The sequence below is a fragment of the Agelaius phoeniceus genome, chromosome 2 (assembly GCF_051311805.1).
Source record: "Agelaius phoeniceus isolate bAgePho1 chromosome 2, bAgePho1.hap1, whole genome shotgun sequence".
NCBI classification, from domain to species: domain Eukaryota; kingdom Metazoa; phylum Chordata; class Aves; order Passeriformes; family Icteridae; genus Agelaius; species Agelaius phoeniceus.
This window is the reverse complement of record NC_135266.1, coordinates 62,828,110-62,852,956: the sequence shown is the minus strand read 5'-3', so window position 1 is coordinate 62,852,956 and position 24,847 is coordinate 62,828,110. Positions and strand designations below refer to the sequence as shown.

Below are 24,847 nucleotides of genomic sequence, written 5' to 3'. Positions count from 1 at the left end.
TGAAAAGCTGCTGAACTCACAATAGTGAGACTGTTTTACTCATAAGAAATAATAAACACCTGAGTCCAAACATGAACTACTATCTCAAGTGCCTTCAATCCAGGCCCAGAGAAGCTGATAATGAAGTTTTGATGCAAGGCTGCAGAGCAGCTGGTGCGGGGATCTCAGTAAATGCACAATCATTTTTTTCTCATTCATGAGTCTCCATCTCTTGCACTCACTGGAGGAACACACCCTTGGGCATAGGGCAGCTGTAGCATCATGGTTCTTGTGCCTGCTGTTTTCACAGTGCTGTGTTCAGAAATTAACTTGTCAAAGGCATCCCTGGGCTTTAAGCAGAGAATGCCTATAGTGCTGGAATCCCACTGGGATATGGAAGTACACTTACTTTTACAATCAAAGACAACAGCTCCTCAGCAATGGAGGAAACAGAGCTTGCAACATACAGTTGAGACTACTGTGGAAATGTAAACAAACCCTAAATCTAGTCTTTGCAAAGGTACCTGCAAACCCTCTTGTTTAAGTGGGATTTGCAAACCAGAGTGTGCCCCATGCAGCTGGGGATGCATTACAGGGTCAGTGTGCTTCTCAGGAGCATGGTGGGTCTCACTTCTCTGGGGAAGGAGTCAGGAAGAGGTGGGTGTGGGGGAGATTGTTGCAAGCATCAGAGCCAGACCCCAGTTTTTCTTCCTCTTCATGTTGCAACTGCAGGAACAGCTCACATACACAGGAGAGAGAGGAACCAGGCAAATTGGTGGGATCTTCTTCAGTGTGACATCCTTGGTGGCTCTGCTATAGTCGGTGTTTCTGTCAGCTAAACAGCTTCTGACAGCTAAAATGGATGTTTCATTACACAACTACTCAGTCATGTAATATGTAACGCTGTGAAGAGCTGAAGAACACACCTAGTTAGACCTAAACCTTAGATACTTTCCAGAGTAATGCTTAGAAAAGGATTTAGAGTTCCTGTCCTGTCAGAAACTCATTGCTGCTCACGTGAAGCTCATAACTCACCAGGTGGCCAAGGACACAGAAATGCCTGAAGGAGCATTAAACAAGAAAAAGCAAGTTTAACCATGAGGCAGACTTCTTCTGCCACTCTTGACACTAAACCTTCTTTCCCTTGAGCTATTTGATGATTTGTGCTACTCTTTTATCTCAATTCACCCCTCCTGTGTGTCTGACCTTTAGTCCTGGCTAGCAAAGTGGACTGAAATAAAAAGTAAGGATGCTCCTTCCTTTTCCCCCATGCTTTGCAACTCTCTGAATTATAGTGGTAGAGCAAACCATTCTTCTGTCTGCCTGTTATGTCTGCTTTCTCTTACCTGCTTCTGTCTGTCATCTGGCAGAGTGCAAGACCTATGGGAAATCTATCTTTCTTCTTCTCTGTCTTTCTTCAGTTTCTGGAACCACAGTGCCTGGAGTCTTCAGGATCTTTTGTAAAAATCTGCTATAGGAAAAGAGAAGACAGAAAGGTGTGAAGGAAAAAGCGAGCACTCAGGAGCATTCTGGAAAAAAAATCTCAGCTGCATTACACATTCCTCTATGCTTGATGTGCCATGGAGAATGGCCAGCACTTCACCATGGCTGATGCCATTTTCACCCTCAAGCAAGAGTGTGGCTTCCTGTGCCTGGTCCCAGGTTTTGGGGTGCACTCCTCAGCCAGTTTGTGCACATTGCCCATGGCAGTGCTTGCCAGGTGCTTCAGTGGGAACGTGGCAAGCAGAATGGGCCTGGGGCAATCCCAACCCCAGGCTCCCTGCATGCCCAGGTCCTGTCCTTGGCACAGCTCCAGCTGCCTGGCCAGGGGCAGGGATGGTGGCCATGCCTCAGTTGGCCATACAGGCCAGTTGTCCACTTACAGGTCACAACCTACAGGTGATATTGGCCTGTGTATCATCTGCAGAGATTTCCTTCATCTTCAGTGTGTCCAGGGGTCTGAATCTCTGCTGTTTGGGAACAGCTGACCTCAGAGTTGATGGAGTTTGCCATTCATTGCATGAGGCACAGATAAATATCCAGGAAGGGGCTAAACAGATCTGCCTGAGCTCATCTCCAAAGCCATACTGCTCACTTGCTCAGCTGTACAATGAGGAATGGAAACTGGGCAGCAAAGCCAATGGGGGCAGTGACACTGTCCCTTTTAGGGTTTTGGTTTAGGAGATGGGTTGTGTGCACCTGTTCCCTTCTGGTCAGTGAGTGCCTGGGACAGTGGACTTCACTGATGGCTTGGGGGTGGCCTGCAGAGATGCCGTGGTCTGGGCATTTATTTAGTGGGATGCAGAGATGGATTGGGCCAAACACTTGCTCCTTGTGCCTTGCTTCTTGAGCTGTTTATACAGGGGATTTTTTGGGCAGCTATCTGGAATAGTTTGGGGTTTTTTTGTGACAGCAAAGAGGGGGAAAGTGACCGCTGTGTGTGTCACTTGGATAGCACAGGGCTTTTCTCCTGGAAGGCCTTGGTTTCTAAGTTTCTGACACCACACACACACACAGACACAGACACACACACACAAAAATACAACAATACAGTTGTGGAGTTTTTGTTTGCTACTGAATTGTTTAACATTTCAGTTTCCCCTGTGCCTCTTGAACACTTTGTCAAAAGAGCAATTAATGCTTGTTTCAAGTTTGTCTTTTAGATAACACTCCAGCTAAAGTTTTGTTCTCTTTTTCAAGAACAGTCCTTTAAGGGCTCTTTTGTGTCTTCTGACATTTGAAAACACACCTGATGTATTTGCCTCATTAGCTTCCAGTGTGCATTGGCCACAGCAGCACAGAAAATGGAGCATCTAAGTGAGGATGCAGAAACAAGGAACTCCTCTGCTTGTCCATGGATTTGCTCTGGATGCTCTGCCCAGGCAGCTCCTGGATGATATCCACAGGGAGCAACACAAGCAGCATCTCTGGGATCAAACTCATGCACCTGACATGTGTCTGACACCTCACCGTGGTACTTGGTTTCGAGTGGTGGATCTCCCATCTCTCTGTGCTCCCTCAAAAATCTTTCACTTCTGCAGTGAGCAAAATTAAAGGCTGGTCTTCTCTTTTGTAACATATGACTTCTTGTAGGATTTTGTAGGGGGATAGAATATAAGAAAATAAAGATAGTGTAGAAAATAATCTTACCCCTAAGGAGTTGCAGCTGGGCCAATTTTCAAAGATTAGGAACAGGCCTGACTTTAACAGGCCACAGCTGTAACCAATGAGAAGAAGAGTGCTATAAAAGAGTGGGGTGGCTGGTTGGGAAGAGAGCTGGGGTCAGTTGGCTGCTTTGTGAAGAAGAAAGAGTCAGTGCTCTGAGGAGCTGCCCATGAGAAACACCAAGAAGGTATGGAACTTTTGTGATAAGGAGCCAACAGTATGGAGCCCCTGCAATAAGATGACAACAGGATTTCTAACTTAGCAACTATCCTGCTATCGAGGGTCTTCCTGACTATATTCATAGTCAGGTGCTAAATATGTTGTTTGCTAAAACTTGTTCAGGCTGCCTCAAATTTTTGCTCAGGTGTGTCTTGGCCACTATTACTGTCAAAGCCTGGCTGCTGCTCTAGAGAGAGACTTTGAGAATAGGAGCATGCCTTTGGGAGGATACCCTTCAGTTGCCTTGCAGGGATTTTGTATTCACATCTCTTCCAGCCTTATCTCAGTGGATCTTCCTAGAAATATCAATGCTGACCAGTAGGAAAGGTCTTTGACCAGGAAGATGAATTTTAAAAGAACAAACTAAAAAATCAAGGAAAAGCTTCTTTTTGCTTACTAGAAATTTTCAATGCTGATACTAAGAATATAAAGGAATCATAATTGGATTTTTTTTGTGCCAGCTATAATCAGTGTTTCTCATTGCTAGAGGGGGCAGCATTTCTCCCTTCCAAAGCCTTTTCCTCTTTTTATTTTTTTTTTTAATTTATATGTGTCATGGAAGAGATGAATCCCAAATACAAGCTCAGACCAGAAATCTAGTTAATCACTAAGTAAAAACATTATGAGGACTAGATTTGTCCACATTCCTTTACAAAAACAGAGATGCAACAGGTAAGAGTTTGTTGGGTTCAGGGGCTTTGTGAAAAGCCTGACCTCAGATCACAGAATAATATAATAAAAGAATCACAGATTAAGATTACATTAAGTTCAATGGTAAACCAAGCACTGTCAAGTCCACAATTAAACCACATCCCTGACTGCCACAACTACACATCTTTTAAATACTTCCAGGGATGGAGAGCCAACCACTTCCTTAGGCAGCCTGTTCCTGCCTAGGGAAGAAATTTTTACTAATACCAAAATAAACCACTCCTGGCACAACTGGAGGCCGCTTACTCTTGTTATTTGGGAGAAGAGACTGACCCCACCCTAGCTTACAGCCTCCTTTCTGATAGCTGTAGACAGATCCCTCCTGTGTTTCATTTCCATAGGATGCCTCCACTAGAGAAAACACCTCCCCCCCAAAACGCAATCTTTTTATTGTCTTCCTGCAGCTTCAGTAGATGCAGGGCATGTTCTTCCTGAGCAAAAGGCTGATGCTCAGCAAGGGCATGGACAACCTAGTGCTGGCTTTCACCCTTCACCTGCAGGAGGATGCCTGGTCCCCCTGATGCAGCTCCAGAAGCAGGACTGGCTCTGCAAACACAAAAACACAACCCTGGCAAGGCTGGAAACAAAACCCCTTCAGTTTAGCAGTGCAGGGGGAAATATTTTTTTCACATCGGATGTGCTGTAGAAACCCAGCAAGTTCCTTCTGTGTTATGCAAAATTTCTCCTCCTGACGGGAACTAATAACTGCTTGTAAGTGTTTCTGGGCAGCAGTTCCAGGGCAAAACTTGAGCCCCAGGCTGGCATGTGAAAGGCTGCAAACAAGAAATGGAGATTCTGAGCTCAGTTACAAATTTTATGAGGAATGCTGGCTATAAAGCTTGAGAGCAAACAAGCAGAAACTGCCTGTGCAGGAGTGAGGAAATGACCAGAGGTAGATGGAAAAGCAGGAAAAAAAAAAAGACAATGTGTAAAGGAAAAATGAGATAATAACGGAAAACATGCCAAAGAAAGAGGAAGCTAGGCAAGAATATAGCTTTTTAAAAAGCTGAAAAGAAAAAGAAGAAAACTAAGATAAACACAGAGCAGACAGACTAGGATGTAAAATTTCTAACATGTAAAATCCTATAAAGTCAGAACATAATGATAGAGGAGGAGACTATGTTCAAGGAGACATATGCAAGTGAGCCCATGTGCACATGATGCTTTGTTCAGTCCTACAGGTATTTGTGTGCAAATTTTCATCTGGATCCAAAGGAAATTGAATTATTATTTTCTTGGCAAAAAACTGTCTGCTGTTCAGGAGAACAGTGTAATTTGTAATTTGTAAACAATTGTAATTTGTAATTTGTAAGCAATCCTGGGGTTTATTTCTCCTGCCATGGTTTGCAGAAGAAGACAGGTACTTTAAATTTTGGCAGTGGGCTGGCAGTGCCTGAGTTTGCAGCAGAACAGCTTTGTCTTGGCTGTGACAGCCACCCTGTGCAGGGCAGGGGCCCTGGGAAAGCCCATTCTGCTGCTGTGCCAAAGCTGACAGTGGTTCACTCTCCAAAAACTGAGTGAGATTGAGGCTGAAAGTACATGAGAAGGTTGGTTAACCATAAGTAAGCTTCTGCCAAATCAGATTGTCAAAAATCATTACTTTGTTTCCTCACAGTTTAGCAAAAATATCTGGCATAACAAGAGTAATTAAAAATAAAATATTTTTTGTCCCATCTGTTTCTCATGCTTTTTTACTCCTGTAAGCCTCTGGCCAGCTGACCCACCAAAGTCACGTTTTCAGGTATTTCCTTCCATCACAAAGTCAAATTATTTCCTGAAAGAAACCCAGAAAAACTAGGAAACACATTGGACTGAGTTAGGCTCTAACCAACACACTGGTTTTCTTTTGTAGGGCTACCAAAACAGGACAGACAGTATTGTTGCAACAGCCTCCATGAATGACACTTCTAGACCCATCTCCATCTGGGAATGGGTTTATCAGCTGGAAGAGTCACTGCCAGTCTCTGTGGGAAATGTGGGACTTGCAGCTTTCCTGGGAGAGCCTTGGAGGTGTGCCCTTCTCCCACTGCATCCAAACCTGGGAGCTAAGAGTGGCCAGGCTTCTCCAACCTCTTCTTGTCTCTCTCTCACCAAGTAAAACCTAAGATTAGCTCATGCACTGTTATTAATATTTCACTGCTACTCCCCTTTGCAGCAAATGGATGGTTTTGATCAATAATTCATGGCTGGGTGTAACCTATTACACTTGAAGTGGGGTGTACACTTTCCTGTTATTTATTTATCATTGCTTTTATTTTACAGGGTGTTTTTTTTCCCTGCTATTTCATTTTTCACTTGCTTAAATGCCTCTCCTTCAAAGTTCAGACTGCTTGCAGGAAATTAATCTTGTGCCTTATGACTTTTAAGTAAGACTAAGCTCTCTGCAAGGGCCCGAGACTGAGCCACAAGGAAAACTTTCAGACCCGCTCAGCCACTTCAGTGCCAGAGATCTCTTTGAAATAAATGATTTGGGGAATTTGGTAACAAATCCAACTGCTCAAAGCTCATCCATGGCCTCAAGAGCTGCCTGCTTTTTGCTTCACAGGGATATTTGGCTACTTCTGCTGAGGGAACAACCTGCTCCAAGACCAGCAATCAGGTGTTGCCCTGTCCCCTCCTTTGCCGCTGGGGGCTGTTCTATTGGAACCCTCCTGAACACAGGTTTTGGGGAGTGTAAATCTTCCTGGGCTGGAAGCTTGCAGGTTGTATCCCCTAGACAGAGGTGGCCTTCTCCTTTGTGGAAACAGTCTACTTATTTGAATTTTGTGGCTCATCTTGATTCACGAATAAGATAGATTGTAGTGAAACTGAAATAAAGATTTCCTTGGAAGACCCTAAGACAGATTACTGAGTATAGGGCTTGGAAATTGAAAGCTGCACAAGCATGGGAAGTCATAAACCAGTCTCCTGGCCTAGCTTTAACAGGCCATCATCCTCCTGGTCATTCCTGTGCCCAGATCCAGGGGAAAGGGTGAGGTTTGGAGAGCTGCTGATCTGAGAATTACCCTACCAAAGTCATAAAGTCATGCTTTTCAGTATGACTGAACTTCTTTCTACATTGCTTCTTCTCCAGCCTTGCCAACATGTAAGCCTGGGTGTCCCTCCCTGACCAAGCATAAATGTCTTGTTGCTGATGGGCACTTGGGGCTGCCATATTTGCTGTGAGGCACAGGCTTCATTCACACCTGTGTGCATGGCATGGGCCATCACCCTCCACCCTGCCTCTCCTCTCCACCACTGGGAATGCCCACACCAGAGGCCCACGGGGGTTGGTGACACTTGCCATGGGCTGTGGTGGTTGAATGGGGGTTGGAGACCAGGTTTCTCAGGGAGGGAGGGAGGCAAAGCTCTGGCAGGGGTAGATCCACCCCACTCCTTCCTGCATGGAGAGATTTAGACAAAGAATGAGATGCTCTTGTTGCACCGAGAGGTATTTCATGATACCATGATTCCACCCCCAACAGATCCCAGTATCTATGTTGGGACAGGTTCAGTGGGATCACCCAATTGCTTTGCATTCTCAGGGCTTTTTCTGACATATATAATGCAGGAGGAACACAGTGTAAAAGGTCTGAGTTTCACATGCATTCTGCAAAGCCCCATCTGTAGTATTCTCTCTCCTGCAGAGATCACAGGTGGCATTTCAGGGTACACAGCTAACACAGACCCAGCAGCGGGTCAGATTACCAACTGGCACCTGAGCACATGCCATCAGAATAATGACTCCTGCTTCACAAAGACTCATTTACCTTTCAACAGCTTTGAGGTTCTCAGGGTCCATAGTCAGAGGCAGTTCAGTGCCTAAATCACTAGTGGTTACAGGAAGTGTCACTGACTTTCATGGAAACAAGGACAGAGTCACAAAATAAAGGTGCAACTCAAATAGCATCAAACTGTGGGAATTAGATCAAGTCCTCTGTGCTTATATTTGAGCAAGATATTATTTGTTAAAAGGAGATAATTTTAAAATAATTTCCATTATTTTGATTTGCCCTAGTTTTTCATGGCCCAGGATGTTCCTCTCAAAGGGTTAATTTAAAATTGTGCTGGCATTTAATCAGACACTTTGCAAGGTCCACAAGAAGCTTCCATTCAGCTTGGAAGATCTGTGCTGCAGTCCCCACTGCTCCCTACCACACTCTTCCCACCCCAGAGTGTGGGGCCTACAACCTGTGACCAAACCAGCTGGGGCGAGGAAGAAGTGGCATTCTACCAGTGGGATTTTGCAAAGTAATGGCTTTTGGAGAAAGGCATTTCCTGAAGCAGAAGCAGCCTGCAGGAGGGCAAAGTTCTTGGGAGATTGCAGTGGGCAGTTCAAAATGAGAGCACCAGGAAAGGCCCCCCCAGGAATTCCCGGCCCTAGTGCCCATAAGGAAACAACTGACCTACAGCAGAGCCCAGCTCCCTCCTCAGCTGGGGATCCCTGCAAGCCCCTCCTAGCTGCCAGAACACAGCACTGCCAAAGCTGCTGGACCTCTTCTTAGGCAGATGCCCCAGATCCTTCAAATATAATTCCCATTCATTGGTGGAAGTGGGATTACTGGTTCCTGCCTGCTTTTTGGGTTGTCACTTACTTTGCCAGGAAATATCCAAGCCTTGTGGCAGGAGAGCACAGGCAGTTTCTTGTAGTGGGACAGAATATAAGAAAATAAAGATAGTGTAGAAAGTAATCTTACCCCTAAGGCGTTGCAGCTGGGCCAATCACCAAGGGTTAGGAACAGGCCTGACTTTAACAGGCCACAGCTGTAGCCAATGAGAAGAAGAGTGCTATGAAAGAGTGGTTGGCTGGTTGAGAAGGGAGCTGGAGTCAGTTGTCTGCTTTGTGAAGAAGAAAGAGTCAGTGCTCTGAGGAGCTGGCCATGAGAAACACCAAGAAGGTACGGAACTTTTGTGATAAGGAGACAACAGTATGGAGCCCCTGCAATAAGATGACAACAGTTTCTGCCCTCCCCAAGGCAGCTGGCGTGAAGGGGAGGGAGGTGAGAGCCCTTTGGCAGGCGAGGAGGCTGAAGTGAAAGTGCTCTGTCACTCAGAGCTGGCTCAGGGGCTGAGGCAAGGAGCAGGTAACTCATGGAAGGCTTTGGAGCCTCTGGTAATACGGTCTGGCTGATCTGCAGTGAAGTATGGCTGCATAAAACAGGCAGCAGGATGGGAGTGTCAGTACTGCCAAGAGTACTTGGAAAGAAAGGCCCTACAGGCACAATAAGGGTCAAGACTTGTGAAGTGGTGTAGTGGTGACAACAGCAGAGAAAAGATTGGTTTTGACCTTTTCAGCTGTGTCTCAGGGGCATGGTCTGTTAACAACTATAGTCCTCCCTCTGCAAGTGATTGAACACAGTGCATGCTAATTTATGGTACTTAATTTATAGACAATCATCTTTGATATTTCCTAATGTCTTTTCCTGTAATTGGAGGGCCACCTCTCCTTTACTTTTTTTTACCTTTAATGGACATAAATCTCAAAGCAGCTGCATTGATATTTTGGCCCTAAGACTGAAGCTGTAGGTCAAGTGTATTGTTTTTCTGAGGTGGGACAGTAATGGACATTTAACTCAGTCCCACAGCACAGCCTGTCCTAACACCAGCTGGCCTGTTCCTAGCCATAAGCATACTTTGTGGCAAAATGCAAGCTATTTATATTGTAGAGTTACAATTCAACACCCTTCTAGGAACCAGGACTGTAGTAATATCATGCCCTGTTTATAGAGACATCATTCTCATGGAATCCTACATTGTCAGCAACAACACACCATGGAATCCTACATTGTCAGCAACAACACAAAGGTCCACACATAGGTATGAGTTAACCAGGTACAGGTAGGAGATAACTATCACATTGTCCCACTGAAATGTGTTTCAGTGCTGCCCAGTAAAATTGCTATTTGTGTGGCATTTAAGGATGCACAGTGCAGGCTTTAAATAGTGTGTCATGACAGGGCTTCAGCCGGGGTTGTATCTAAAGACTACCTAAGTTTAATAATATTTGGTGAGACGGCATTATTAGCTATACAGTGACAATCCAGCAGGTCTTGAAATTAAGCAGAAAAAGGGATTCATGATCCACATGTCAAATTTTTGTTTTGTTTATGTCTGCCTCATAAATCCATCATACTTTAAATTTCACCCTTGTTCTCCTTGTATTTCCAAGCTTGTTTGAACGCTTCCTTAACACAGCTGGTGCCTATGGGATGTGCTGATGTTGAATCAGTGCTGAGGACACAATGTTGAGCTCAGTCTAGGTCATGTGACTATAAAATACCACACAGCATGGTGGAAACTCTGAGTTGCTCCCCTACCTTTTGCATAAACTGTAAGAATTCAAGAGAGGGTGCTAAGTGGGTTAAGCAAACATATCTGATAAGGAAACACCCACCCCAGTTTTCCTGTGCGAGTAGGATGTTAGATTTAGACTGCACATCCCTTTGGTGCCTTCTTCCTTATCTCAGAAAAGACATTGCAGCATTTAATGGGATATCGTGGAGACCAACAAAAGAAATTCAGGATTTGGAAAAGGTCTGTAAGAAAAAAGCTGGGATAAACCATCAGGCTCATGTAAAATATCCTAGAAAACAAAGAAGAGGAGCTGTGGCACAGCTTATCAAATAATCAAATACTATAGAGGAAGTATTTTTTCAATAGAAGTGAGTAACCAAAAACGCCTGGAAAGTGTTTCAGTGTACCTCTGAAGAGAGTAAATGTATGCTGATTCAAGGATGGATCTTAATTATGAGGATTTGTTCATGAAAGGGCTTCCTTGAACCTCTTTACAACAATATGTAGCTCATGGGCTGGTGAATGACAGCTTTTTCATTAAAGACATACAGTTTGGTAATTGTTTACACTGCCTGTTTTCAGAGGTAAAAGTCAGAACAGAAGTTTTTGAAAAATCTGAAGGATGATTCTTCAGCCTGTGTAAAGTGGCAAGAATCTTGCTGTTAAGGCAGGACATTTCCTAAAATCCCTGTGGGACTGATTATTAACTTTTCTTTCTTGATGTGTTTTCAGATCTAAGGCTTCTGCAGTGCTGCATTGTTGGGGCTTGAAAGATGGTTTATATTTGCATCCATTGAGCACTTTTACAAGTGACCCTCAGTGCATTGGGAAATGTGTCCTTGATCTGTGTCAGTTGTGAGGTGCTGTGAGGAGTGCTGTGTTCTTTCTTAGGCTTCCCTATTCACTAAAGAGTTGGATAAACTGTAGGGAGACACCAGGATGGTACTGGGATAGAGCACAACAGATCAGAGGATAGGGAGAGAGGGCTCAACTTGCTCAGCCTGGAGAGAAGGCTGAGAGGGATCTTGGCCAACCTTGGATCTGCACCAACCTCATCAGAGCTCACAGAGAAGATGGAGCCAGCCTTTTGTCAGCAGTGAACACTGATAATGAAAAGGTCACAAGCTGCATCAAAGGAAATTCCAAGTACTTGCATGGAAGAAGTTTTCCCGGGGAGGGCAGTCCGATGTTGGCAGAGGTTGCATGGTGATGCTGAGGAGTTTCCATGCCTGGTGACTGTGCTCCAGCCTGGCCTGGCAGCCAGCCCTGCCTGGTGGGTGAGGTGTCACTGCTGTGCTGTGCCTCAATGTGGCCACCCTTACAGTGAAGAGAGGAAGCGTTTTGAGTGTGCCTGTGTTCCTGAACAAGAGAGGCAGTGAGAGGAAGCGGCACAGAGCAATGGCCCTTATTGGAGGAGAGCTGAGATGAAGAGGTAGAGACCACAGCATGCTTTGTTTCCTTATAAAGACAAAATCTATTGCACTATGGGGTTTTGTCACCACTCACTTCCCTCTCTGGGCTCAGTTGTGGGCTTGCCTAGTTGCACTGCAAAAAAGGAAGTGTTTCCTTGCCTGCAGTGACAGCTGCTTTGCAGTCCCTCCACCCTACAAGAGGTTTGGTTTCTTTCAGAAGTTCTGCCCTTTCTGTTGGATTTGCAGCTTCTGAGCTCTTCATTGCTCTGACCCACTGCTTGAGCCCAGGAGGTAAGATCACAGCATCTGGTGGTTTTTTGGCAGGCTGCTCTCACTGAGAACCCCAGCAGTTTAACTGCACAGGAAATTGTGGCTGCCATGAAAAAACAGCAGGTTCTGTATTAGTGTGAAGCATTTTCCAGTAGTTTTGTGCACAGCAGTTCTACTGACCTTCAGGAAAGTGTTTGACAGATTTAATTTGGCAGAGTGGCTTTTGGCTGAGTAGAATGGTAGTCTTGGAGTTGGTATTGGCTTGGAAGGGCATGATAAAGTAAGAAGCTATTATTTAGATTGAAGACTGGATCCACGTAAGAAGGGAATTTTAATTTCAGTGATTAGAAACACTGATTCATAAGCATAATGTGTTTTGGCTCATAGTGCTTACAATGTAATCTGCTGGCTGTTAGGACATGTATATCAGGTTTTTAGAAATGTAATTTTACTTTCCACTGGATAAATAAAACTGATTCATACTAGAGCCTGATTGCAGTAGGAACTTCTGCTTTTAAAATAGTGACATGGCGGAGGGGGTCCCAACGTTATATAACGTTATATTTATATACCTTTTAAATCTTGACTGGTAAATCTGGTCAGGCTGGTCCCTTGCCTTCTTTGGGGTTTCAGCTCAGGCTCTGGATGAATTGAGAGTTGTGATTGTCTACAGATATTTTAGGTGGTACTATTGTGAACAGGAGCCTCCAGGCTTAGCTATCTTTGTAAGAGCAGTAGCCTTGCTGGTTTTGTCATATAGTAATTCTGTCAGCACATGGATTTGGTTTGAACACTGGAACTTTAGGTTTTGTTATCACAACCGAAGTCTCAAACCAGGCTGGCTGACTGATCTTGTACTGCTACTACAGGTGTCAGGTGAAGATGATCTCTAGCAAATGCAGCTGGCTGCTCAGCAGATGGGGTTTGGCCACCTTGCTGAAAGCAGATCACACTCTGGCACCCCTCCTGCAGAGGAACTCCAGCAGGTTTCACCTTCCTCCCCTCTTGCCTGCCCACAGGAGCAGTCTGGCCTCCTGAGCTGGGGAAGCTCTCATGAGTAGACAGGAGATGTGGAAACCCCCTCTGTGGTGGGAAACTCCACTGAGAAGTGATGCTAGAGCCCGGAGAGACTGGGAAGTACCTCTGGGAAGTACTGCCTGCTTGCTGGTAACATGAGCAGGAATTTCTGCTTCTATCCTGACTGTAAGGTCCAGATTTATTTAGCTCAGAAGCTGAAGGTCAAAAAAGGGTTGTGTTATCTTACTGGGTTTGAATCTGCTTCTTCAACTGGACTAGAGTGTCTCCTTGGACTGAACATTATTATGGTCCTAAAATGTATGCACTTAAATCTAGTGGTGTTGCTCTTCTTCTCTTACTCACAGAACCTACAACACACACTCCATTGTCTTGTATTTTGCTCTCAATTTTTTTGACCCCATTTCTTTCTGATTTCAGTCATGAGCAGCTTAAAACAGCTATGTAGCTTGGAATGAAGTTATCTTGATAGAGAACCTACTGTAGAAGTCATTACCACATGTTTTTATAAGGCATGAAAGAACTAGGAAGTGATTGAGTAAAGGGGAAGGAAGGAGATGGGGGAGATCAGGGGAATAAAGTGCATTCAGAAGTGTAGCTCATTTTCATACCCAGCTCCTTCATGCAAAACAGCAGACTCCAGTGAAATGCTGATGCAAAACGTAAAAATGTTTATCAAAATGAAAAATATTTAGGAGAAAATCTGAAACAGTGTTTAGGTGCTGCAGGATGGAGTACAGAAGGGTCTGTTGGATGCTCTGTGCATTTCCACAGCTATCCAAGGGGAAAGCTGTAGGATGGGAAATAAATTCCTGCCCCTTGATGAAACAAGTAGGGTGTCCTGGACATGGAGGCTGTGAGAGAGGAGAGTGGCATGTGCGAGGCATGTCCAGGCTTGGGGTCCATGCCATAAAGCCAAATCATTCTTCAGAGGAAAGGGGAGCAGGAGGACTGTGCCTTCTGCTGCTCCAGGTGCTGCTTGAGTTTCCCACTGCACACTCTCAGCACAGCTCCCAGCACAGCACTGTCACAGGATAGGGGTCCAAGCAACAGCACAGCTCTAAGGAGGGCTATGTTCAGTTGTGCTTTTCTTTTTCTGGTCTGATTTTGTGGGTGGAAGGGCCTGGTCACTGCTGGAATCACTGAGGTGTCCTGCAAAACTGAGGACAGAATTCAACTCCTGGCATGGGAGAGACAGCAGCAGATTCATAAATCCTTGTGGAACCAGGCAAATGCAAATATGTGTTTGTATCTAAAAACCTCCTTTTTACAGCTGGAACATATTTTTAATATTTTCCATGCACAGAGGAACTGTTTTCCTGCAAATGAACTGGAAGCAGAGGCTGTCTTCTCTCTTGCATCAGTTACCAGGCTTCCACAGCACATTTGGGTCACTACTTCATGACCTGACCACTCACCCTCAGGCTGAAGCACACAGGAATAGGAAGAGAAGATTCTATCTGTCTCTCCAAGGTTTTATGCCCATCTACCACCCCAGCTGTGCTGGGATAGATTCTCATACCTATATCCAAAGCAGACCCTCCAGATGCTCTCCTCTTCTCCCACCTTTGTTAGTGAAGATGGAACTGGGTGGGACAGGGCTTTCCATGCTGAGTGGGACACCTGTTGAATGACTGAAACTGTCAGTTTGAGAATCAAAATGTTCCTTTATCTATGGAAAAATGTTCTCACTTTAAAGCTAGCTAGTCTGTGTTGATAAAGAGATGAGAAAGATAAGTGACCCAACAAGAAATGCAGGGTACTGGATCAATTTTTTTTTTTTTTTAAGAAAAATGCTACAGACTCTGAAAAATAATATGCACCTCAATGCTGTCTCCCTAGTAGGATGTATCTGACAGATACAAGACACATAAGGAGAGTATTTTTAGGTTCAGAGCTCTGCTTTTTCAATATCTTAATTTCCTTGAAGGATTAGCCCTTCCTGCCACTGAGTGGTATATTGGAAAGAGATCTCCATCTCTTTCCAGACCCTGTGGATTTTCCCTTCCCTTCCCTACTGTTGATCAGTATTTGATTTAGGACTTGGGCATCACACTGACAAATGAGGTCCTTTATGAAATGAAACATTAACAAATAACTCATGGGCATTGCTGTATTCCTTCTGAACAGTGATAAATGTATTTTCTCGGTTTTTTTTTTCAAATTGTATAGGGAAAAAAAACCATATGAAGTGCAACATCTTAATAATCCCAGTGCCTACATACATGGCAAGATTTGCTGTTGCAGACACCAGTCTTTTAAAAAACCTTTGAGGTGAAGACTGTAATTTATTGTGGGCTAAATCATGAATCTTTATAATGTACTAGGGAGGAGGTATTTGCCATATCTTCAGAAAGACTCCTCTCTGATTTAAACAGCAAGATGCCACCCAAACTGAAGGTACTGTGATCCAAGTTACCCATTGTTAACAGAGCAAAGGATGTTTCTGTCTACTTTAGGATTTAAAATTTAGCTCAGCATCCCTGAGGAAATTTTTAAAAAATACTCTTATTTATCTGTAGTTATTTCAGTAGGGAAACTGTCACAGCCCAACATGCATAACATAAAAAAACAACTTTTTTTAGTGAACTTCATGTGTTTGAAAATGTTGCAGTTTGTGCTTCATAAATGATTTTCAAAGTCTTTGTGTAAGACATGTGTCCAATTGGCATGTGGTTCCAAAGGTGTTTGTGTTTGCTGATATTGTCAGCCATGGTGAGCAGCTGTCTGAGTTACTCACCAGCGTGGAAGAGAGATATGAACTCTGGTTTTCATCTTACATGACGAGCAGAAAAAAGGCTGTCACAAAAAAAAAAAAAATCCCCTCAGTCTGCTTGGAAGCTGTGACACCAAACAAGAATAAAGGACATGGATGGGATTGTTTGTTTGTCTAAGGAGGCTGGGTACCCCAAGCTATCACTGTGAATGATCACTGGCAGCTCACTTTAATTCAGCATTAAAGCTGCTATCCTATTTTGCTGTGGGTGCAGTATGGATCACCCTGCTGGTGCAGGGATGTAAGTACATTATTTTGATCAGAACTGTAAGAGAAATAACAGCTAATAATAAATATGTAGGAGAAAAGCATGAGAGTAGCAAATATGCTGAGACTGAAGTTTAATTGAGAGATGAGCTATTCTGGATTATGCTAAAGAACATGTTTGGCTGATGGCCAACAAGATGGCTTTGCCTGCTGTGTTTTAGTTGAAGGTTTTTGCTGATGAGCACAAGATGAAACTTGAAAATTAAGGAACTTCTAGGCCACATTGCTGTAGTTTTGTCACCTTGATTCTTCTTTCAACATGAGATCTACTGTATAGTTTATCTTTTTGTCACCCTTTAGTGACAATGAAAATGGCAAAAACTCCTCTCCAGGAGGAAAGAATCAGAACCTAGCTCAAAAATCTTCTCTTGTCTCCTCCTCAGCCCTCCACACTGTAGGAAATCAGCTGAGACAAATAATTTGAACAGAAATGCATATGGGTATATGGACTTGTGTGTGGACTTATGAGAGAAAGGTAGAGGGAAATATTTCTGGGGAGGAATATCCTATCAGGGATATTCTGAAGAGTGACCAGGAATAGGCAGGCATCCAAAGGTGCAATAAATGTGGGACAAATATTGAATATGTCTGAGATACTCTTGTTTTCCCTTTTACTTTTCTGGCCTTCAAGATGCTTCAGATCTGTCACGAGAGTTTGTGCACAATTCTTCTCTCAATCCTCCCTGCTGGTGGCATGATCCAGGGCAGGCTGTGCCTTGGGGGAGGATTTCTGGGGCTGCCTCTTTGATGTGAGCTGGGAGGGAAAGTCTATTGCAGAAGAGAGCTGGGGAAGTATTCCCCAGCCCTTACAGAAAGCCGGATGTTGGAAATTGAATTTGTGAGTGAGAAAAGGAGCTAGAGCTATGAGCTCTGGAAAAGTGAAGAGTTTTGTGTGTGCAGGGGGACAGTCTCACATTGCCCCATGAAACACATGACAGCTGTTTTGCAACAGCCAGTGCCTCTTATTTCATCAATTTCAGAAAAAATAAGCAAGTTTGAAGAGAAGATAGCAGGAAATTTATATATGCCGGGAACATGTGTCATGCCCCTCTCCAACAGCCAGACAAGTTATCATATAATTAGCAAAGTACCAGTGCCTTGACACAAAGCAAAGCCCTGATGGTAGAAAGTGAGTAAATTTTAGTAGTGTCTTTGACTTTCTTGAAACTAAATTCACAGTTAAGTTGTTCCTGACTAAACATGTTTGTGAAGGACAATGTTGTCCCATGAAATGTGCTTTTTTGCTTTGGGGAAAGGTACAACTTCATGTCTATCTATGAAGTGCCATTTCATGTCTTCAAGGTTTTCATTGTCTTGCTTGCAACAAAGCTTAAACACCAGAGCAGTGGAGAAAAGTATCAAACAAGGTAACCATTTAATACAAGTCTTGGAAACCTTGAAGTTTTAATGGTTTTGCCATTTATTATTTATAGTGCATGGTGGATGTACACTTTGCCAAGCAATGCATAACCAGGCAGCTCCTCTTAGAATGGCTTCAAAATCGAAAAGAAAATGAAAGAACATCAATATCCCTGTGTTTCAATTTAGCAATTATGTTCAGGTTTAAGATTATTTTAGTTCTTCCTTTATATTCCAGTCCAAAAATAGTTTGTTATTAGATCTCTTAAAACATCAGTGTGGTCATAGATTCTTCTGAGGATAAGGTCAAATAAAAGGAAGCTTTTAGGGCATGGCTGTGACATATTGGTTTGGAAATGATGGCAGGGAAGGGAGTGCTTTGCTAGAGGCTCTTTTGGTACCAGTTTGCTTGTATTCTCAGCAGCTTAGGTGAGAACCTCTTCCCTTTTTTACACCAACCGGTAACTCAGCAGTCTTCTGAGGAGGAAAGAGTGTATTTGCACAACTTTGTTTTGCTTTTGCAATAGTGGGTTTATGCAGCTTGCCAAAATAGGAAGAAGTGTTGCTTCCAGGCAATGTTGTAATCCGGATGTCCTGAAGCCATCTGAATCTCAGACTGTCTCAGGGAGTTTTCTATTTACCTTCTGAATGTTTATTGCCTTCCATTTGTTTCTTGTTGGCAGTTCCAGTGCCTTTCTTGCACTGACCCAGGGAGGTGTCTTCCCCATCTCAGCATACTGCCTCAGCATCTAAGCACGTGCTGACTTTCACCTCATTCTCCCTGAGACACTTCAGCTGTTTCACTGATCCTCCATCACACCGAGTTCAAGATTCTTCCTCCCAGCTGCTCCTGATCTTCAATATCTCATCTGTGCTGACAGCTAAGCTGTTTGTCTTCAGTCTACACCAAACTGCCCTCTGTCTTGCCAAACCTCTCCCCTGCCCAGCTTTTCTCTTTGCTTCTGGCCATCCATCACTTTGCTCAAAGCCATTGTCTGGTTCTCACCAGCTGGTTTTCCCTTTGCTCCTTCCTCAGGTGGCTTCTCAACAAATGTTCCCCCCAAAGGAGCTCTTTCAACTTGTTCACATTGCTCATCATCGTTGCTCATCCACATATTCTCCTTTCCTCTTGTATCACCCTCTGCATTTTTTCTCTGCATTTGCCTGGTCATACTGATTTTGCAAACAGTTTGGAGTGGAGCAGTGTACTGTGTGCTTGTGAGTTACCAGTGATTGGACTATTCACTCAGGATTGTTGGATGCCCTCTTGATGGGATGCCCAAAGTATTTTCAGTTTGCATGGGAGATGGTGAAGTGCTGAAAGAGGTCGAACTCTAGAAGCATGTGGCTCTGCTCTTGGCTGGTTAAATCAGTAAAAAATATTGGGCCTGACCTCTTCTACTACTATCCAGACACATTTTACACCTCTCTGTGCCTCAATATTACCATTTAATGATTTAAGCAAAATAAGCATTTTAAATACTGGAAGGTGGCTTTTTGAAAGGGGATTTTCTCCTTTTTTTGCTGTGTGTTGCTGAAGCTCTGGACTTTCCTTCACTTGATTTCCTTATGTTTTGTTTTTCCTACTTGAACAATTTAAAAAGTGACAGTGTTTTTTTTGTTGGGAATAACTCTGAAGCCTTTAAATCTGAAAATTCTGGTGCCTTTCTGAATCTCACTGTTGTGAAACCACAGTGGGGTATTAATTAGCAACACCCACTGGAACTGACAGGCTGAAGTCAAGAGGTGCTGTGAGGGCGAATCTGTGGGAGAAGCTCAGTTGTGTGTTGGAGCAGGCAGTGATCATCCTTCTGTCACCTGAGGAGAGCCACCCTGCAGGTGATGGAGAACCAGTCCTTGTTCTTGGTGTGCACCTGAGATGAATCTGATTGCTCAGCTAGGTGTAGTTACCTTCACAACAGTGGTAATGCTGACCTAAAGAAGTCAAAAGGGGTCATTACAGCAAAGCCTTTCATCCTCTAATTGGTATAAATGTCCACATATGTAAACATATGTACTTCTAATAGGATTCTCTGTGTTCAACAGATTACTTAATTGCATATCAGAGGTCATGACTTCCTGGAAGAGGCCATTTTATGTTGGTGATATTTTTTTCTCAAAGTTACTTTGCAAAAGTAATGTTAGAGGCAAAAGCCTGTAGTGTTTCCTACCTCTTAAGCCTAGAACAATCTTCATGCTTCATTTAAAGCTGTGTTGCGAATTACATTGCTTGATCAAGTGAGTGGACTAGAAGGAATGACCTTGCCAAGGAATATGGACTTTCTGGCTGATAGTGTAAGGTTTTCATGTGGCCAGGTGCATTTTAGTTAACCCACAATTTGTAAAAACACACAGCAGGCAACAGAAAAAGATTGGCAGTGAGGAATCAGAGGCAGGAAAGATACCAGGACGGACCGGGGGAAGAGTATAGATCTTGTTATTTGTTATTTTTACCCTAATTTATTAAATTTGTTATTTTACCCTAACACACATAACCCACGTTGCAAGTGGATCATAGGGGTTTTTGAAAGGTAGTCCTTGAAAGTATGGTGGTTAGAACCCACTGCAAGAGCAATGGCATCATGGATTCTGCTGCACTTCTCTAGTTATCAAGGTCGGAGTGAATGAACAGATTTTTTTATTGCTGTCCTCATCCTAAAACCACAGTGATTAGGCAGGAAAGGATGCAGGATGCTACTGGGAGGCAGCAGACAAGAAGTTAACCACATGAGTTGCTTTTGGGGTATTTCAAAGTTGTGTCCATAGTGGTTTTCACAGACACAAGGAATCAATGCATGACTTCTGCAGAGCATTGACTCTGAAGCCCAAATAGGCTGTACATAACTCTGTGTTTTTACACAAATTGCAAATCTAGGTTTTGGGTTTGTTTTGGTTTGTTTTTTTTTTTTTAATTATGCAGTGTGAATTTTAATTTGGGAATGGCATATTTCTGATTTTTTTCCTCTCATTTGATTACTGTATCTACAGCAACCACTTCCCAGGATCAACTCAGGTTTCCATTTCATTCTATTTAAATAGTTGTTTGGTTAATTAATACTTAAAGAGACATAGGACACTATAGTCATTCTCACAAATATAGAATAATAGATACTCTGTCTCCTGAATAGTTTCCTCATGAATATATTCAAGGGACAGTAGGACAGATGGGGACATTATCCCCATCTGAAAAAGCAGATGGGGATAATGTGCATCTTCTGGCAGTGTATGTAATGATGCCATAAAAGAAAGTGAACTTTCCCTTCCTGGTTATAAAGGAAAGTGCCTGTAAAGTGAAAGTCTAATCCTTGCTCCTGTTTTATATCTTTGATGAGAGGAAAGACAGGAAAACTCCTTCTGGCCACACATTCCTAAAGCCACCCAGCCTCAGGCACTAACTTAGGCACCTTGGGAGGAAAATACTTAAACTCCCACATATCCAGGGAGAGAAGTAGCTGACTTTTGGGAAGCCAGACCTGGTGCTCTGAGCACCTTATGAAGGAGTTTCTCTCAATCCCTCCACCTTGTCAGGGTGAGCAGCCTCCTCATTAGGTACCTAAAGGTAAGTGGTGCAAATGTCCCCTGAGGCTCTAGCTCCATCCCAGAGCCCTGGGAAGCACCCAGGGCTGCTTCTCTGTGAGCACTGTTGAAGAAATGACTGGATAAATGTGTTTCCAAGGGGGAATAACAAGAACCAGCACCATTTAGTCCATTTTCTCCATGAGAAATGAAAGTCAGCAGAGGTAGGATTTAATTCCAGTTAATTAGTAGAAATAAAATTGTTGTAATTTTGAGCAGGGCCTGGCAAAACAACAGGAGGGACATGGAATTGTATCTCATCTACACAGGATTTTATCCCTTCACTTGATTTCAGGATACAGAGAGGAGCTGGGTTTTCAGCTATGGCGAGCTGCTCCAAAGCTTTGAAAACCCAAGTGAAAACCTCTCTCTGTTTCATCACAGCTGCAAACCCATAAAGCACCAAATGAAACAAGTGTGTTCTCCTTGCAGACCTGCCCCTCACAGAAGTCAGGATGGCATCAACAGGGCACTTCTCCGAGGAGGAGATGGCAGAGCTGCGGGAGGCCTTCAGCAAAGTTGGTGAGTGCAGCCAGCAGCAAAGGCGCTGCTGAAGTGTGAACCTGTGGCCAGCTCTTTTCTCATGGTCTGACTGACCAGCTGTGAGGAAATGGAGTTTTGTGTGATCAGTTCCAGCACTGATCACACATCACCCACAGAAAGCCCTTTTCCTGCCACTCTAGGCCTCCCAGATGAAGCCACATCAGCTCACTGCAGAGCACTGGCCTCCTACACAGGGGGGTGTTGGGGCTCCAGCAGGATTTAAAAAAAAAACCTCAAAAGCTGTACAGCAAACCATGTTGGAAATATTCTCAAGTGTCTTCCCAAGAATATTGTTTATTCACAACAAATTATTTGGAAGACAAAAAGGTCTTATTTTAATGTTAATTGAGTATTCCCTATGGGAAGGAAGAGTGTGGAGAGGACAAATATGCAGATGGATAAAAAATTTGTAATCCCTTCACAATGACCTTTCAAGCCCTTTCTACCATGTGTTTTCTTTCCAAACCTTTGACATCTCATCTGATTTGTCTTCTTTAAAGTCACACAGACCCATCACTGTCTACCCAAATTCTCAGAAAAGAGAAAAAAAAGAGAAAAGACAGAATTTCTCACAGCTCACTTAACTCCTATCAGCCTCACTGGATTATGCACTCATCAGCTGTCTGTGCTGATTCAGGTGGTGGTTGGTTGATTTCTGAGCACACAACTGTCTAGTCTGGCAATCTTAAAAATCTGGTCCCTCTAAATATCCCATACACCCAATGCCCTGAGAAGGCAAATCACAGAATCCTAGCATGGTTTGGCTTGGAAGGGACCTTAAAGATTATCTAGTTCCCACCCCATAGCCATGGCAGGAACACCTTCCACTACATCTGGTTGCTCCCTCAAAGGCTGGAAGGAAGCTCTCATTCCTCTCCCAGACATTTCCCTCTCCAAGTCCAGATCCTTTTGTTGAATGCCATGGTGAGATGGATGGGATGCTCTTTGCAATCCTTGTTAATCCTGCTACTGATGCTGAGAGCTGAGTGTCTTTTTGCAGCATGTGACTCAAATTGCAACTTCCTATGCAGGAAGTCAGCTCACACTGCTCTGAAATCACCTCAGCCTCCGGGATGGAGAAAAGAAGCCAGCAGAAAAAGAAAGACACAGATACTTAAAAGCCAAATGTAAATAACTATATATATATATATATATATTTATATATGCGCATACATGTGTATATATATACCATATAACTATATATATCTATATATATAGATATATATATATCTGTGTCATAACCACAGTGTTTTAACAGAAACTCTCCACGGAATAAACTCAGTTTGCTTTTTATCTGTGGAGTTTTTCACTAAGTGGAGAATAAAGGACTATGAACCTGTATTGGTGATCTTCTCATCAAATACTATCCTGTATTGGTGATCTTCTCTACCAAATACTTGCAGGAACCTCAGCAGGAGCATTCATGTTAGCACCATCACAGAGAAACACAGAAGTATTTATTTTGAGAATGACCATATGCAGTTCCAGCCTACTTCTGATGTAATTAGATCCAGAAAACAGGCCAAAATCACAAATTATATCTATGGATAAGTGCATATGTGTATTGTGTCAACTTTATTTTCTTTAGCTGTTCTGTGGACGGGATGCTTCCTCTATAGATCACATTTGTCAGTGTTTAAACCTTGGAATAGTAATTATATCCATTTAAACCTAGCTTTGTTAGGATATTTATATGTCTAAACATATAAATTCATCACTGTAAGTTTTTTTTGTTAAAAAGTGATTGTAATTATTTCTTGAGTGTGAATAACACCAAAGCAATTGAAAATACCAGATTTCAAGACAACAAATCTTTGTATATAATGTACCTTTCCTTGGATAAAACATCATCAGCCTTTATGTGCAGAAATGGCACTGGGCTGATGTAGAATGTAAAAGTTTGCTTTTATCTTTGCAGATATCAGCGGGAATGGCTTCATTGATACCAATGATTTAACAGAGGTGTTGAAGGCTGCCAATCTCCCTCTCCCAGGATACAAAGCCAGAGAGCTCATTCAGAGTCTGACAACCACGGGGAATGGCAGGATCAGTTTTGATGAATTTATTTCAGTAAGTAAGGTGTTATTTATTTCAGTAACTCAGGGTGATCCCCTGGGCACAGCAGAGGCACAAGCACAGGCTCTCATGGGCACCTCATTAATCCAATGAGTCTCCTCACTGGAAGAGTTGAAAGCAGAAAATAACCAAACTAGAAATTCTGCAATTTACTGGGACAAGTTATGTGAATACAGCTGCTCATTGCATAAATGTCATATCGTTTAGTTTGGTTGATGCAGCAAGATATAGTTTTTCAGTTATACACTGCAAAAAGATGATGTTCTGGCTAGATGATTACAGAAAGTGTTAGCAGATCAAAACTGAAAACTTCATGGGGCACTTTTTAATCAAAAAACTTATTTTTCTGGTCTGAACTGGGTCAAAAGTAAATGCTAAAATAGTGGAATTTCCCTCAGGATGGAGAAGTATATTTTTACTTGCTGTTTCTTCAAACTCAAACTTCTGTGCTCCAAAGTAACGCTTTTATTACCTAGCTGATCTTTGTTCCCTGATTTGAAAGCATAAAAGCTGAGTTTAATCCTTTTGTACCTCAGCAGATGATACACAGATTATACCCAGAAACCCACTGAAAATACTAAAGCTGCCCTTCCCTATTCATGAAGCAATGAGAATGTGTCTCCTGGCCCAAGAGATCACTCTTTTAGCTTGGTTTAATTCTCCAAAATTCTAAAATCCTCTCTCACGGCTTGAAAGATTTTCCGAGACTTGAAGAGCGATGATGTTGCCAAGTCATTCCGGAAGCAGATCAACAAGAAGGAGGGGATCTGTGCCATCGGTGGCACGTCGGAGCAGTCCAGCGCTGGCACACAGCACTCCTACTCAGGTGGGTGCAGCTGTCCCACCCTGACAGCAGCCAGTGAGCCCTGGCTGCAGCAGCACAAACACCTGCCCACTGCTGGCCCTGCTCACCAGGGAGCTTCCCCACTGCTGGTAACCCATTTCCCTGCACATTTTAGCAGGCACTCATTCTATAAACTCCCCTTGCAACCAGATAGTTCCTGACTTTTTCCCATGGAGGGCACAACTCCATCAGGGCTTTTCCTCCAGCCTGTTTCTCCAAGCTGAAAGTTGGTTGCTGTCGTTACCTGCTGGGCACAGCCCACATGGAAGCAGTTCCATGCAGAGGAGGTTCTACCCTTGGCAATCTTCTGCAGGGACAGGAGTGGGGGACTGGCTCTCTCTG

The 24,847-nt window shown here is 43.4% G+C and overlaps 1 protein-coding gene across 4 annotated transcripts in view; it reads left to right on the top strand.

Moving 5' to 3' along the window:
• Positions 1–24,847, top strand: part of LCP1 (lymphocyte cytosolic protein 1) — a 50,936-nt gene that overhangs the window by 8,479 nt on the left and 17,610 nt on the right. For 3 of the 4 annotated variants that reach the window (XM_054653180.2, XM_077173689.1, XM_077173687.1), the window contains exons 1-4: positions 11,917–12,050; positions 21,475–21,564; positions 23,504–23,655; positions 24,358–24,487. In XM_054653180.2, the coding sequence (XP_054509155.1) occupies positions 21,498–21,564; positions 23,504–23,655; positions 24,358–24,487 (349 nt within the window). In that variant the 5' untranslated portion in view covers positions 11,917–12,050; positions 21,475–21,497. Of the gene's footprint in view, positions 1–11,916; positions 12,051–21,474; positions 21,565–23,503; positions 23,656–24,357; positions 24,488–24,847 lie in introns of those variants that run through there. The other variant, XM_077173688.1, reaches the window with a different exon arrangement.